At 43.9% G+C, this 17,751-nt stretch overlaps 1 protein-coding gene across 1 annotated transcript in view; it reads right to left on the bottom strand.

Annotated features, from left to right (window-relative positions):
* The window catches only part of LOC132825353 (neuronal-specific septin-3-like), a 407,090-nt gene extending 389,607 nt beyond the window's left edge, over window positions 1-17,483 (bottom strand). Inside the window, exon 1 of the mRNA XM_060840515.1 lies at window positions 17,204-17,483. Coding sequence (XP_060696498.1) covers window positions 17,204-17,258 — 55 coding nt within the window. The 5' untranslated portion in view covers window positions 17,259-17,483. The remainder of the gene's footprint in view (window positions 1-17,203) is intronic.
* Window positions 17,484-17,751: the final 268 nt, after the last annotated feature.

Raw genomic sequence — 17,751 nt, 5'->3', positions numbered from 1 at the left:
CTCTAAACCTTTCCTGTTCATTTACCTTTCCAAATGACCTTTAAACATTGTAACTGTACCTCCATCTAAGTCTTCAAGGTATGTACAGGAAACGTCAAGATAGATAACCATCTTCATTGGTTGGGGATCCCACAATGAGAGGCATAGTCTGCAAATTAGGGCCAGACCATTCAGGAGAGATGTTAGGAAGCACTTCTATACATAAAAGGGATGGTCGAGATTTGGAACTCTCTTCCACAAAACAGTAGTTGATACTAGATTAGTTGTTAATTTTAAATCAGTATTTGCTTCACAAAACATTTAATCTAAGGTACTAAGTGATATGGGCCAAAGGCAGGTACAGGGAGTTAGGCCACAGATCAACCACAATCTCATTAAATGGCGCAGCAGGCTTGAGAGGATGAATGGACTATTCCTGTTCCTATGTTCTTCTGCTCCTTAAGACCTCTGTGATTCAGTTTGTGGCCCTTACACAATTGCTGTGACATTGCCAGAATATTAAAAGGATACACGGCCAGTCGGAATATGGAACATGCCAGACCCGAGTTACAGCCACCCATCCACATTGGCTCAAATTTCAGTTGTATTACTTGGGATTCTGGGATACGAACTCATGTTTTGAGGATATTATTTAATCTAATTTCTTTGAAAACCAGTGGCCTAGTTGGAGCAAGCAAAAAGACTGCATTTATAAAGTTGGACCTTCCAGCAGGGCGAATATGAGCAAACTGCAGAGGCAAATCAATCTGGTGAATCTCTATAGCACCTTTATACTGTGGCTGCAGTGTGTTCTCTTTATAGCATACACTGGGGCAAGTGTCTGAGGGTTTAATCAACAAACCTCCCCAATCCACAGCTTCCATTGCTTATTCACAAGGACTGCTGCAAATGTGTTGCTGGTCAAAGCACAGCAGGCCAGGCAGCATCTCAGGAATAGAGAATTCTCTATTCCTGAGATGCTGCCTGGCCTGCTGCGCTTTGACCAGCAACACATTTGCAGCTGTGATCTCCAGCATCTGCAGACCTCATTTTTTACTCTATTCACAAGGACTGCCTGTTATCAGGAAGAGTTGCAACAGGGAGCTGGTGGGAGCAAAACATCACATTAGCACTGCGTGAACATTTATAAACACAGCAAAAATGAATAAGAGCAGGCCACTTTGCCCTTTGAACTTGCTCCACTATTGAATAAGGTTGCGGCTGAGCTGACTTTAACCTCAACTCTACATTACCTGCCTATCCCTGATCATCTTTCATCCCCTCGGTAATCAAGCATCTAACTGCTTCTAACTTTAAATATATTTAAAGGATTCTGCATGAACGGCCTTTTGAGGAAGGAAATTCCAAAACCTCTCAACCCTCAGAGAAAATAGATGTTTCCCTTATTTTTAACTTACGACCCCTCATTCTCAATGGTCCCACAAGAGGAAACATCCTTCTCTCATCCTCCAGGTCAGGTCTCCTCAGGATATTGTGTGTGTTTCAAATAAGTCACTTCTGTCTCTTCTAAACTCTAAAGGATACAGTCCTCTTTCTCTCAATCATTATTTGCAGTTTCCCGTTTCTTTCTTCCAGGCAGCAGAGCTGTCCCCTCTACATTCAGAGCACAGAATCGCCAGCTCCCTTAGTAAAGCAATGCTTTAACGTTGAGCAACTTGAGCGAAGCTGTGAAGCGCTTTAGGGAACATCTCTGGGACACCCGCACCATGGCCCAACATTCCAACTCCCCCTCCCACTCTGCCGAGGACATGGAGGTCCTGGACCTCCTTCACTGCCGCTCCCTCACCACCCAATGCCTGGAGGAAGAACGCCTCATCTTCTGCCTTGGAGCATTTCAATGTGGACTTCACCAGTTTCCTCATTTCCCCTTCCCCCACCTCACCCCAGTTCCAAGCTTCCAGCTCAGCACTATCCCCATGACCTGTCCATCTTTTCCATCTATCCACTCCAGCCTCCTCTCTGACCAATCACCTTTATCCCACCCCCACTCACCTGTTGTACTCTGTTACTTTCTCCCCACCTCCACCCTCCTCATTTATCTCTCCACCCTTCAGGCACACTGTTGGTATTCCTGATGAAGGGCTGTTGCCCGAAACGTCAATCTTCCTGCTCCTCGGATGCTGCCTGAACTGCTGTGCTTTTCCAGCACCACTAATCCAGAATCTAAAGGATACAGGCCTAGCCTATCTTTTTCTCATGAGGCAATTTATTTGTACACAACTCAAAACATACTTAAAACTAGTCAATAAGAAAACCGTTGTACACCAGCAGCAGCATGGTGGCTCAGTGGTTAACATTGCTGCCTCACAGCATGAGGTACCTAGGTTCGATTCCCCACTCTTGGGCAACTACCTGTGTGGAGTTTTCATGTTCTCCCTGTGTCTGCATGAGTTTCTTTTAGGTGTTCTAGTTTCCTCACAGTCCAAAGATGTGCAGGATCGGTGGATTGACCATCTCCACGCTAGGAGAAAGTGAGGACTGGGAGAGTCAGAGCCTAAACGTGTGGCACTGGAAACCTCACAGCAGGTCAGGCAGCATCTGTGGAGCAGAAGAATTGATGTTTCTTCATCAGGAATGACTCTCCTGCTCCTTGGATGCTGCCTGACCTACTGTGCAGTTACCAGTGCCACACTCTTTGGGACTGTCCATGTAGTTTAGATGGATTAGCCATGGGGAAATGCAGGGTTAGGATGCTTTTAGTAGGGTTGGTGTGGAATTGATGAGCTTAATGGCCTACTTCCATGCTATAGGGATTCTATGATTCTAACTTTAAGAAAATGGTTACACAGTTCTAAAATTACCGATTAATAATCCAGAAGCCCAGGCTAATGCCTTGAAGACATGAGTTCAAATCCCACTATGGCAGTCGGTTGGGACTTGAGCCAGGAGTGGCACTGGTGCCCATGACTCCTGCCTCTGACCTGAAACTGCTCCCTTACAATATCCTAGTAAACTGCTGAGTTCAAGAACAATTAGAGACAGGGTCCTAGGAGACTATTAACCCAGAGGCCTGGGTAATGCTCTGGGGACCAGGGTTCAAAACCTGTCATGGCAGATAGTCGAATTTTTAATTCAATAAAAGTCAGGAAAAGTCTAACAAAGACTGTGAAACCACCGTCGGAAAACCCCATCCGGTTCATTAACGTCCTCGCGGGAAGGAACCTATCATCCTTCATACCAACCCTTCTAACAAAAGGGTCACTGGACCCATTGGCTTTCTTTCCACAGATGCTGCCAGGCCTGCTGAGTTTTTCCAGCAATTTTTGTTTGTGTTCTGATTTCCAGCACCCGCAGTTCTTTTGATTTTTAAAAAAGAACATTATCCTTACCTGGTTTGGGGCTACATGTGACTGCTGACCCATAGCAGTGTGGTCAACTAGGGATGGGTAATTAAGTGATGGCAAATGACAGTTTCATCCAATGACTAAAAGAAAATGGTGGGCTTTGCCATTGACACCAATATCCCTTGAAGAGGATAACAGAAAATGCAAATCTGACATGTTTTTGTACCAAAAGCAGCAAGTGACTCCCATTTTGTATTTTGACTTCAAATGAAAGCAATTTATTTGAAAATGCAGGTAAGAAATCCACTTTTAACTCAAACACGTAGTGCTCCATGTTGCCTTGAATTTCATTGTAAGCATGGACGTTAAAAACCCCTGATGAGCTCTAGACACAGACTGGGCCATCCAGTGAAATGGGATTCCTCACAAGCCATCCAATCAACATCATCGGTGTTTATGTTTTCACCCCAGGCTGTTTCCAGGCCAGCTGCCAATTTTATTTCTTTCCTGTTACAGAGGTATTTAGTGTGTTTTAGCTGCAGTCTATCCTCTAGTAAATGGGGGTAATCAGGGTCCCACAGAGGACCCCTGTAAATACAAACATTTGTTAAAACGTAAATCATTGGAAAGGAAAAGAAAATGACCCCCAGGTGAGTAAACGCCATGAATACTTACTCTTTATTTAATGGGAACTCAAAAGCTTGTCCAGAAACAACACTAGCCTTTATCCCCCTCCCGGGAGGCAGAGAATACCAAATTATCCTGGAAAGCGATAGTCAATATAACATTCCCAATATAAACTCTATCTGCAGCTTTAATAATAAACCCAGCCACAGCTGATAGCAAGTGGTGAGAGGTGTGTGTTAATGTTTAGCTCCCATCAAAAAGATGCCAAATTTGAGGAATCTCTCCGCAGGCATGAGCTCTGATAAGGATTTTATGTCTTGTTTACATTATGGTCTTCCAATTGTGAAGCTCTGGATGAAGCACACCTGCAATCAACATACCTTACCAGTTTGAAATGTGCCAGAGCTGCGGAAATATTGATCAACGAGGGATGCATGCATGGGAGGAGGCTATTCAGCCTCTCGAGTTTGTTCGGTCACCTCATGGGATCACAACTTATCTGTCCCTTAACCCCAATCAACTTGCTTTGGTTTTGTAACCTATAATATTCTTCCTTCACACTATAACCAGGGTCTTCCTTCTTTCTCAAGGGGATACAGTAAATCTCAAGGAACTATTCTGTAGAAAAATAGGAGTTATTGCCAATATCCTACCCAATATTCATTGCTCAACCAAATTCTCAAACAGATAACCTGACCATTATCCCATTGCTCCTTTTGGGAGTTTGCTGGCCACCATATTCCCTATGTTACAACAGTGGCTGCGCTTCGAGAAAGTGACTTGTTGACTGGTACATATGGTTACTGTAAAAGGCGCTATATAAATGCAAGTCATTTCGTTTCTTGCTTTAGAGATGATCTATTGCCGTTAGTTGCTGATTCCAGGACGGAGTGCAGAATTGAAGAGTTAAAGTAGGACCTGTCAGGAATACACACCTCACAAACAGAGGCAAAGAGGAAGTTCACAGAGTTGTCGTGGTGCAGAAGGAAGCCATTCAAGCCCTCTGCACCTGTACTAGCTCTTCAATGAGCATTATGACCAAGCACCGTTCACCTGCCTTTTCCCACCAACAGTTCCAGGAGCGGGACCCGATAGGCTTCACACCTGGCTGCCTCGACTGCCAATTGTATGAGAAATTGTACCAGGGCTGAAAGAGGCCCCTTAGTGACAATTAAAAAAAGGTCCAGTTATCAATGGTTCAATTGTCCCAAGACAGATGGGGCATGTGGCATCACCCTCTGGGTAAAATTGCAATTGGGTTGTTACCAGGTAGGTCGGCTTTAGCAATGGCACCAGAGCATCACACAAAATTTTACACCCTGGCCCCCTGCCACCTCACCACTGGAATGGCACATAGTCCAACCCTAGGTTTTGTGCCCTTTAGTCACATTGTTATAACTGCCAGTTTGAGTAGTTTCCCTTTTTGCAAATTTTATGATAAAATACACCACAAAGTATTTCAGCTTGAATATTATAGCGTTTGCAATAAAAGCCAACTGATCTCTTTGCAACATTTCCCATTCAAGTGCTTCAATCTGACTACAATAATAGTCATATTTACAGCATCTATTCTGTGTTAGGTATACGGCCCAAAATCAAAACATTGGAAATTGGTGAAATGTAATAGAAATAAATTTCTCTCTCTCTGCCATGATCCACCCGGAGGTGCCCTGATGCATGTTCAAGACTCTTCATGTTCATAGAGTCATACAACACAGAAAGAGACCCCTTGATTGAACCCAGTCCATGTTGAATATAATCCCAAACTGAAATAGTCTCACTTGCCTACTCCAGTTCCATCTCCTTCCTAATCATGTACTTATTATCAGCCTGAATGATTTCCGACAGTTTCCAATCCCTTATTGGATAATGGCCTTAGAAAGTAACCAATCCCCTTGCGCCTGAGGCAGTTTCTCCAAGATTTATTGTGCAGTTCAGTACAAAATTGTACAGTCAGTCATACAGTGCAGAAACAGGCCCTTCAGCCAGCCAGGTCAGCTGGCCAACAAATACTAAACAGCACAAATCAGGATTTCCTTGCACTTGGCCCATAGCCTACAACGCCCTTGATAAGGAGCTTAGAAACTACAAGATTGCAACACTTGGTCAAAAACACTGGAAGACCAGCAGGTTTCAGGCAACCAGCTCCCTTTGCCAGGCTGACAGTCCTCCAGCCACAGTTGGTGCCTTCCCCAATGTACATCCCCATGTACAGTCTGTCCTGTGGAACTGAGTTTCTTGTGTTGAATCTCGACAAAAAAACATAACATCTCTCTTCAGGTCTTCTTGGAGAGACAGTCCCTTTCCTACTACAGGAGAAAGTGAGGACTGCAGATGCTGGAGATCAGAGCTAAAGATGTGTTGCTGGAAAAGCACAGCAGGTCAGGCAGCATCCAAAGAACAGGAGATTCGACATTTCGGGCATAAGCCTTCTTCATTCCTGCTTTTCCAGCAACATTTTCAGCCCTTTCCTACTACAGTCCTGTCAAGGGCAACTTGCCGATTGGATTATACTCCATGTATGTAGTTAAAATCACAACGCCAGGTTATAGTCCAACAGGTTTATCTGAAAGCAATAGCTTTTGGCGCATCGCTCCTTCTTCAGGTGGTTGCCAGACCAGAAGCTAGTGCTTCCAAATAAACCTGCTGGACTATAACCTGGTGTTGAGATTTGTAAATTTTGTCCAACCCAGTCCAACACCAGCTCCTCTACATCAATTTATGTAGGAAAGTCTTTCTCACCACCCACCAACCTTGGTGCTTGTTTGGACTCTGGGCGATGAGACATTATGCCAAATGATTTTATTGGGCAGGGATGGGGCTTTTTGTCTGTTCTCATCTTGTCCACTAGATGGAGAAGTACAATGAGTAAACTGTTCATCCAAAGCAGTTGCAAAAGCTTTAGTTCATCCTATCCAGCACATTACTGTCCACAGCACAGTTTAGAAAGGTTGCTAAAGGTAACAGACCAAAAGCTCCAAAATGGCCCTTAGTTTCAATAGAACTCAGTGGTGAACATCTTATGGTGAATGGTGGTGGACAATTACACAACTAACTGGAAGAGGAGGCTCCACAAATATATCCCCATCCTCAGTGATAGAGGAGCCCACCCAGCACACCAGTGCAAAAGATAAGGCTGAAGTTTTTGCCGCAATCTTCAGCTGGAAGTGCCGAGTAGATGATCCACCTCAGCCTTCTCCAATGGTCCCCAACATCACAGATACCAGTCTGCAGCCAATTCGATTTACTCCATGTGATAGCAAGAAACAGTTGGAGGCACTGGATACTGCAAAGACAATGGGCCCTGATAACATTCCAGCAATAGTACTGAAGGCATGTGCTCCAGAACTTGCAGCTCCCCTAGCCAAGCTCTTCCAGTACAGTTACAACACTGGCATCTACCCGACAATGTGGAAAATTGCCCAAATAGGTCCTGTATATAAAAAGCAGGATAAATCTAACCCAGCCAATTACCACCTAATCAGTCAGTCTACTCTCCATCGTCAATAAAGTGATAGAAGAGTGATCAACAGTGCTATCAAGCAGCACCTGCTCAGCAACAACCCACTCAAGGATAACTAGTTTGGGTTTCACCAGGATCACTCAGCTCCTGATCTCATGATAGCCTTGGTTCAAACATTGTCAAGAGAGCCAAATTCCAGGGTGAGAGTGACAGCTCTTGAGATCAAGGCTGCCTTTGACTCAGTGTGGCATCAAGAATCCCTGATAAAATAGAATCAATGGACATCAGGGGACAAACTACCCAGTCATACCAGACACATAGGAAGATGGTCGTGACTGTTGGAGGGTCAGTCATCTCAGCCCCAGGACATCTCTGTAGGAGTTCCTCAGGGTACTGTCCTAAGCCCAAGCATCTTCAGCTGCTTCATCGATGACCTTCCCTCCATCATAAGGTCAGAAGTGGGGATGTTTGCTGATGATTGCACAATATTCAATCACGACTCCTCAGATAGTGAAGCAGTCTGTGTCCAAATGCAACAAGATCTGGACAATAGTCAGACTTAAGCTGACAAGTAACAGTCCTGCTATACAAATTGATTCCTGATGAAGGGCTTATGCCCGAAACATCGAATTTCCTGTTCCTTGGATGCTGCCTGACCTGCTGCGCTTTTCCAGCAACACATTTTCAGCTCTGCTACACAAATGCCAGGCTATGACCATTACCACCTAGAGACAATCTAACCACCATGCCTCGACTTTCAATAGTATTACAATCACTAAATCCCCCATATCCAACATCCTGGGGGTTATCATTGACCAGAAACTCAATTGGACTCACCACGTAAACATGGTGGCTATAAGAGCAGTTAAGAGGCTAGGAATACTGAGCAAGTAACCCACCTCCTGATTCTTCAAAGCCTGTCCCATATCTACAAGGGACAAGCCAGGAGCGTGATGTAATATCAACACCTCCCCCCCCCCCCCCCCCAATCCCTTGCCTGAATGGGTGCAGCTCCAACACAAGAAGCTTGACACCATCTAGGACGAAGCAGACCACTTGACTGGCACTGCATCCACTTCTTCCATCACCAACACTCAGTATACACTGCAGCTATTATCTACCAGATGCACTGCAGATATTCAATGATCCTCAGACTGCATCTTCCAAACCCACGACCATTTCCATCTAGAAGGACAAGGACAAGTTGGAACACTACCACCTGCAAGTTCCCCTCCAAGCCACTCTCCATCCTGACTTGGAAATATATCAGTGTTCCTTCACTGTCGCTGGGTCAAAATCCTGGAATCCCCTCCCTAATGGCATTGTGGGTCAACCTACAGCAGGTGGACTGGAGTGGCTCAAGAATGCAGTTCACTACTGCCTCCTGAAGGGCAACTAGAGATGGGCAGTAAGTGTTGGCTAGCCAGTGACACCCATATCCCACAAAAATGAATAAATAAACAATTTAATTTAAAGATTGTAATCTGAGTTGGGGTGCAAATGGGCTGTTTTTCAGGTGGTGAGCAAATTACACAACCACTAAAAGACAATGCAGAATAAAATCTTGAAAAGACAAAAAGGATTTGTTGCTAGTCACTGAGGACTCATGGGCATGGGAGGAGACAGATATGTTATGTTCTTTGCATGGCAGCTTGAAAAACATTAAATCATGGGGATTTTGATGACTATAATGTCAATTTGGAAAACTGCAGAGGATCAACAAAAGTTCATTCCAGGGAACTGCGGCAGCTTTGTGGTTCTTCCACAGAAGAAACAGAGCACACAAGCAACTTTCTAGGCCAAGACTCTCTTTCCCGAAAACCTTCGTGCACACAAAACCAACACTCCTTTAAGACGGAGAAACACTTGTCTTTTCGGTTCGAGGAGAGAAACTTTAACTTCAAATGATGATTTACTGAAATATCATCTTCAATTTGTCAGGGAGCGTATTCATTCCTTTGATAAAAAGCACTGCTCAACTTTGTTGTTGGATGGAGATTTAAATTGTTTCAGATGTCAAGAACCAACAGCAGTTTTGTCTCTAATTTTCGTTGTGGTTTTAACAGAAAGAAATGATTCAGGCACCATCAATTTTCCTGGAGCAAATCTCAAATTTCTAGCAAATTACCCCAATTGTTACACAACAAAATGAAAACTCTGTACGTTAAACACTCTGATATGGTATAGAAAAATATACTGACTTTTAGACTAGATTTTTCAAAACAGCTTTTATATTCGTTGACATAATCAGTTCACAGCCCATAATACTGCAAAAATAAACATGATAATCAAATAGTTTTATATAAAAAAAACCCCTTGCACCTATAGTCCACAGATGCTGTCAGACCTTACCTTGGAAGGTAGAGGTGTAGGGTTGATCTTAGAGAGGTTTATAAAATCATAAAAAAATTGAGGGGCATGGACAGGGTAAATAGCCAAGGTCTTTTTCTCAGGGTAGGGGAGTCCAAAACTCAAGGGCATAGGTTTAGTATGAGAGGGAAAAGATATAAAAGGGACCCAAGGGGCAACTTTTCACACAGAGGGTGGTGCGTGTATGGAATGAGCTGCCAGAGGAAGTGGTGGAAGCTGCTACAATTGCAACATTTAATAGGCATTGGGATGCGTACATGAATAGGAAGGGTTGGGAGGGATATGGACCAAATGCTTGCAAATGGGACAAGGTCAGATGAGGACATCTGGTCGACATGGAAGAGTTGGGGTCTGTTTCTGTGCTGTATGACATTATGAGTGCTGAGTTTCTCCAGAAATTTCAGTATTTGTTTCAGATTTCCAGCATTTGCAGTTTTGTTTCATTTTCAACATCCTAAAATACTTCACAGTCAGCAGAACACTTTATTGAAACGGCATTACGATTGTAATGAAGGAAACATAACATTCAGAGTGCTCAAAAGCTCCTACAAGAGCAATGTGAACAGAGAGACAGTGTCAAAATAAAGGCAGAGATAAAGTTGATCGGTCAGTGGAATTCTCTTCCCCAGAGTGCAGCTGAGATGAAGCTGTTGAACAATTTCAAAACAGAGTTAGATGGATTTCTGCTGTGGCCGTGGGTATGTTCCCTGAGCTGGGAAGTTGATTTACAGATGTTTCGCCCACTGTCTGGGTGACATTTTCACATGGGTTTCGGATTGACAAGGGAGTGAAGGAATACAGGGGATTGACAGGATGATGCCAGAGAGTTTGATCAGCCACGATCTTATCAGATGGCAGATCTGATAGACCTGCTCTCATTCCTATTTCATAAATAATTCTTGGGGTGGTGATGGCCTAGCGGTGTTATAGCTGGACTGTTAATCCAGATAATGTTCTGAGTACTCAGGTTCAAATCCTACCATGGTGGAATTTGAATTCAATATAAGTGTGGAATTAGGAGTCTAATGATGATAATGAGTTGAATTGTCAGAAAAACCCAGCTGGTTCACTTTAGGGAAGGGAAACTGTCATCTTTACCTGGTCTGGCCTACATGCGACTCCAGACCCACAGCAATATGGTTAACTCTTAACTGCCCTCTGGGCAATTAGGGACAGGTAATAAATGCTGGTCTAGCCAGTGACAACCTTATCCCATGAATGAATAATAAAAAAAATTAGCAATAATCTATTTGTGGGCAGGCCACTGGGAATAACTCCCCTGTTCTTCTGAAGAAGAGTGCCATGGAACGTTTTCAACCCCCACTCAAACAGGGTTCAATTCAGCCTCGGATTTGAAAGACAGTACAGCATTCCTTCAGTACTACACAGGGCAGTCATCAGTGAACTTTCTGCTCAATCTCAGGAGTGGGACTTGAGTGCGCTTAGGAGTGAGTGCACAAACAACACAGCCACATCAGCTGGTTAAATATACTCCATCTAGGGGGAGGAGCTGGATTCCAACCGCATGAGCTCCATATCAGGATTGATCAGTGTGTTCTCTGCTGTGGCCGTCTAGTTAATAGTTTTAATTGAATTATCCTTATTGAGGGTGAATGTATTGTCCACTGAAACTGATCTTAAACATATTCTCTTCCAGAGTGTCAAAAGTTGAGCCCATGTGTCTCTGTTTGTTAGCTTGGGATAATCAGACATGTTTGCATGATAATTCCACCAAGTTTCACAATCCATTAGGTGACCAGCCAAGTCTTGTGCATGCTTTTTTTTCCCCCCAAAGACAAGAAATGGAATGTGTCTTGGGAAAAGCAGTATTTTGCATTGAACATAGTTTTCACTCTTCCACACCACTAGTAAAATTTATCTACACGTTACCATCCCTACCAGTTGCAGAAATATAATTTTGGCGACAAATTGCTGGGTGTATTCGTCAACAGCATCTCCTTCTTGAGTTCCCTGCCTGAAGGAAGGTCCAGCTCCAGCCACTTCCACCTCCGCCACAGGTAGGGCGAAGAGGTGACCCTCAAAACCACCCCAACCACAGGGAGACACTCTGGGGCTGTTGGTTCTCATCTGGTTCACACCAGCCATCCAGTGGACTGAAAGAAAAAAAAGTGAGGACTGCAGATGCTAGAGATCAGAGCTGAAAAGGTGTTGCTGGAAAAGCGCAGCAGGTCAGGCAGCATCCAAGGAACAGGAGAATCGACGTTTCAGGCATTTCCTGAAGAAGCTGCGCTTTTCCAGCAACACATTTTCAGATCCAGTGGACTAAGCCAATGGGCTGTGGGAGGTTTTGTAGTGTCCAAGGATGTGCAGACTAGGTGGGTCAGCTATGGTAAATGCAGGGTTATGGGAAATGGGTGGGGGGCGGAGTCTGGGTGGGATGCTGTTCAGAGGGTCAGTGAAGTCTTGATGGGCCAAATGGCTTCTTTCCACATTGTAGGAATCCAATAGCATTCCTACACACTGCACAATGAGCAGCTGCTTTGTGTAAAGTTGACTTGCATTTGTGTGGCACCTCAAGTGACCTGCGAATACTCAACAAATGTTCACAGACAATAAAGCGCTTTTTGAAGTAGGCTCAGTGTTGCATTGCAAAAAAAATGCAGCAGTCAATCGCAAGTTTTTACAAACAGCAACAGCTTGGGCAAGTTCCTTTGGAGTTGTGTTGCCCACACAGAAATGAACATTCCATGCACACCAAGTGGTTATTGGAACAACTTATTAGCTTCCAGTTTGCATGTTGCTGCCTCGCAAGGATCTCAGAGGTCTGCACTACGAAAAATATAAATTAGAAGGAGTATTGATCCTGAGGGTTATCATTGATCAGAATCTGGAGCTGGACTAGTCACATAAATACAATGGTTACAAGAGTAGGTCAGAGGCTAGGAGCAAGTAACTCCTCTCTTGACCTCCACCCCAAAGCCTGACCATCACCTACAAGGCTCAAGTCGGGAATGTGATAGAATACTCCTCACTTTCCTGGACAAGTGCAGCTCCAACAACACTCGAGAAGCTGGATACCATCCAGGACAAACTGTTTGTTTGGCAGCACATCCACAAACATTCAATTCCTCTGACACTGATGTTCAGTAGCAGCACTGTGTACCATCTACAAGATACAATGCAAAAATTTACTAAAAGTGTTTAGACAGCACCTTTCAAACCCATGTCCACTTCCAACTAGAAGGGCAAGGGCAAGGGCAACAGATAGATGTGAAAACCACCCCTACAGGTTCCCCTCTAACACCATTCAGACTTGAAAATAAATTGCCATTCCTTCACTGTTGAACCCTGGAATTATCTCCCTAATGGAAATTGTAAGTCTAGCAACACCAAATGGACTGCAGCAGTTCAAGGAGGCAGCTCACCATCACCTCCTCCAGAGCAACTAGGGATGGGACAATAAATGCTGGCCAGCCAATGACAGACAGCCCATGAATGAATTTTTAAAATACCTAAATAGATAGTTAATCTGTTTCAAAACGATTTTGATAAATACTGCTCCGGTGGCGATCTCCCCTACTGGCCTTCAAAATGGTACCATGGGGCTTGTTACATCAACTGGCGGCCAGGCAAGGCTTTGGTTCAGAATCTCATCCCAAGAGAAGGGAAGCCAATACTCTACAGCACAATCTGAGGGAAAACTAAAAGTAATTACTTAGAAGACAAATGGTTTAAAGAGTAGTTTTTTTATAAATTAGATTCCCTACAGTGTGGAAACAGACCTTTGGCCCAACAAATCCACACCAACCCTCCAAAGAGCAACCCACCCTCCTCTGACTAGTGCACCTAACATTATGGGCAATTTAGCACAGCCAATTCACCTGGCCTGCACATCTTTGGACAGTGGGAGGAAACTGGAGCACCCGGAGAAAACCCATGCAGATACAGGGAGAATGCCTGTGTGGAGTTTGCACAGTCACCCGAGGAAGGAATTGAACCCGAGACCCTGGTGCTGTGAGGCAACAGTACTGACACTGAGCCACCGTGCACAATGGCTTTGACAATTATTTTTACCCCTCATTCTTACAACGTGGAATTTCTTACAGCAAATGATGCCAATTCATCCACTGACTTCCTACCCTTCTCTTCTGAAGGGTCTAGGATACAAATTCAAGCCATGAGCAAGCTCTTAATGTCATCCAAGTTATATTCAGGCCAAATTATTGTTACCTATTTAAATTGTTGAGAACATTCAAGCAGAGTATAATTGGATTAAATATTAAGGATTTCTAGAATTGTGGGGATAGTATAGGGAAATGATATCACAATCTAGGCTCCAGGGTACAAATGCTGACTCCTGCCTCTCATTATGTAATGTGCTGATATTGAGCTAGAGTACAGTGTCCAGCAGGAGGCACTGTACAGCAAGCAGGAAAGAAAACAGACGTTGAGTGCAGTCAGCAAATCATTACCTAGACTGCTTTATCTAGACTGAATTCATTGCGACAGGAAGCAATGAGGCAAAAGTGAGGACTGCAGATGCTGGAAACCCCAGAGTTTAGATTAGAGTGGTGCTGGAAAAACACAGCAGGTCAGACAGCATCCGAGGAGCAGGAAAATCGACGTTTCAGGCAAAAGCCCTCCATCAGGAATCAATGAGGAACAAGTCATTGATTGCCTTTAAAACAGAGACTGACAGGTTTTGATTGATACGGTGATCAAGGTTTAACTGGGAGAAGGCAGGAGAATAGGGTAGATAAACATACCAGCCATGATCGAATGGTGGAGCAGATTCAACGGGCCAAATGGCCTAGTGTGACTCCTACATTTTATGGAGCTTAGCTGATTCACTGTGGACTGGATTCAAAGCTGGAGTCTTGAATTCTATATATTGTATGTTTACTCACTCAGTCAGTGGATGAACCCAGTACCCTCCAATAATTTTCAATTAGCCTTTTGACATCAGAACTAGTTACACCCAAAAGTGTTGGAGTCTTTCAGAGCTGTTTTGCAGAAGTATACAGGATACATTCTTCTTTCTACATTTATTCCAGGAACAAGGCACATATGGCAAGATCCATTATCACAGCTTTGTGCTCTTACCAAATACATTAGAAGTGTAAACGTGTCAGAGCACATGAAACACCAAATGTTTCACAAAATATTAAAGCAGGATTATTCAGCTCTAATCTCTCAAAAGTACAAATGGAGGACAAGTGTAAATCAATTTCGTGCTCAATAAAAGGAGAGCAATGTTTGAAACAATCGACCTCAAAACACTGGTCATTGGTGATACAATCAGAGATTACAGCAGGAGAGTCAAAATCATTCAGCACAGAAAAGGTCCTTCAACCCATTGAGTCTGTGCCAGCCAGTCTACTATAATCCCACTTTCCAGCACTTAGAGTATTAATCATAGAGGTGTACAGCACAGAAACAGACCTTTCAGTTCAATTTGTCCATGCCGACCAGATATCCCAAGCCAATCTAGTCCCATCTGCCAGCACCTGACCCATATCCCTGCAAACCCTTCCTACTCATGTACCCATCCAGATGCCTTTTAAGTGTTGCAATTGTACCAGCCTCCTCCACTTCCTCTGGCAACTCATTCCATACACATCCCATCCTCTGTGTGAAAACTTGTCCCTTAGGTCTCTTTTATATCTTTCCCCTCTCACCCTAAACCTGTGCCCTCTAGTTCTGCACTCCCTGATCCCAGGGAAAAGACTTTGTCTACTTATCTTATTCATGCCCCTCATAAATTTTATGAACCTCATCCCATTGCCTTGAATGTTAAGACATTCCAAGTGCTTGTCCATATTCTTTTTAAAAAGATTGAGAGGTTTCCCACGTTTACTTCCCTGCTCAGCAGTCCCATCCAGATTCACCCTCGAGGTGAAACATTACATCCTCAAATCGCCTCCAAACCTCCTGTCCTTCACCTTAACATGAAGCTCTCTGGTCTTTGACCCTTCAACTAAAGGGAACATCTGTTTCCCATCTACTTTGTCCACGCCCCTCATCATCTTAATCAGGCCACAAGATGAACGTGCATTCAAAAAGAATGAGACTTGCATTTATCTAGCGCCTTTCATGTGCCAAAATGCTCATGAAGTATACTTGAGGGGTAGCCATTGCAAGACCACCTCTCATACTTTGACTTTAACGGGATCAGAGGTCGAGAGCAAATGGGCAAAGGAAAGTTTTCAATACCTCAGTATTAACTGACCCTACCCTACACCATATCCTTAAAAATTGTTGCATGCTCGGAAACCATCAGACAACCACCACTGATTGAGAGTCTCCTCAATGCAGGATATGTGCACAGACTTCTGACAGAGACATCAATGGTCGGGGATAATAGGATACGACTGGGAAACAACCATTTTCGCTGCGCTTAGTTCAGATTGGAGTGTCAATAGTTCATCAGAACAGGATGAACCGTCCAAAAGATAAAGCAGGTTGATCTCAAACGCCTGAGGCTGCTTTAAACTATCCACAGACCGCATAAATTATTACATACCTGCGTTAAATATAACTGTCAAATAAGCAGAAAACTTACACCCCCCTCCCCATATCAGCAGCCTGAATTTGTAAAGTAGGGCACACTAGCCAAATGGACCAGATCAAATTTCTCTCGTATTTAAGTTTTGCCTTCCGTCAGAGAGGAACGAATTTAATTCAACATGTTACTTTTTAAAGGCGAGTCAAATCCACCTGTGAGAGCGACTGAAGTCACAGCCCTGCACGCTGTCAGGATTGATCTATCTGCCACACATTAAAGATTTTACGACAATAAACAACTTGAAGGGAAGTGGTAACACTATCCTTTACACTGTTCGCGAGTCTTTGGTCAAGGCTATAATACTGCCCCATTCCTTTGGATGTCTGCAGTTTTCATTGAACTTTTTCCCAGATCAAAGCTGAACAGAAAACTGTTCCACCGTCTCATAGCTTAAAGTGAACCTCTCAACATAGTAGAAGGCTTTAGATTTCAGAAGCATTGGAAAATCAAAAGCAAACAATGCTGTATATCATGTTTAGTCAGAGCTTGTGAATGTGGGAGTGAGGCAGGTTTGAGAGAGAGTGGGAAGGGGTGAGAATTCAGAATTCTCGCTGTTAGGGAGTGTTTAAGTTAGCATCAAATTACACCTCTGTACCTGCTCACTCGTTATCCACATCTCCGCGCACAAAAACATTCCAGCACTCCAGGCTAAGATAAACGTGACACTAATTGGTTCTCAGAGACCAGAAAGGCTAGAAGACGAAATGAAAGTTAAATGAGCAATTTCCCTTCATTTTAGGTCCTTTGCTGTAACTTCTCACACAGTGGGGTAAAGAAAATGCCAGTCATCAAACCTAGAGCTTCACTTACTGGAAGTACTTGTAATTTTTCTGTTGTTTGGGCATTAGTTAATCATGCGCCGAAAAAGAATTAGTTTTGAAGCACTCAGTTTCAGCTTTCCACAGGCACTATGGCCCACATTATAATACAGACCTTCAAAATCAGACAGAATCCCCTCTAAGTGGTCATTGACAGAGAGCTCCGACATCCTGCAAGTTATCCCCAGCAGAGGAGTTGTCAAATAAGGTCCAGGGAATGTTAAGAAACTCGGCGGAAGGGAAAAAAAACACGAGAAATTCTAACGTTTGCAAACAGCTGAAGGCGGACGCCTCTGCCTTTGTAGATCTGAAAGTTCTCCCTCTCACTGGAAGCGGAGCACAAGTGTCTATGTACCACTCAAGTCTCCACACATGCCAAATGCTTTCAGCTGCATGCAAGGCGCAGTTAGGGAAAAAAAACACGAAGCAAATGGTCCGTCCCTCCCCACACATTCGGGTGAAAGGCCGGCCCCATCAGCACATTGGCTGGATCATATTCGCGCTTCAGCTACCTCCAGTCGTCAAGGTTAGCTCGGATGACAGGGAGGGGGAAGGGCTGAGGAGGGGGAAAGACCTCCAACTTTAAACACATGACCCACATGAAACTTCGAAGAAACACAGATCAGAAACAACTAGTTAAATAAACACACGCATTCTCTTTCA

Source organism: Hemiscyllium ocellatum, chromosome 20, assembly GCF_020745735.1.
Source record: "Hemiscyllium ocellatum isolate sHemOce1 chromosome 20, sHemOce1.pat.X.cur, whole genome shotgun sequence".
In the NCBI taxonomy this organism is placed as follows: domain Eukaryota; kingdom Metazoa; phylum Chordata; class Chondrichthyes; order Orectolobiformes; family Hemiscylliidae; genus Hemiscyllium; species Hemiscyllium ocellatum.
The sequence above is the reverse complement of the archived record's forward strand: the minus strand, read 5'-3'. Positions and strand labels throughout refer to the sequence as shown.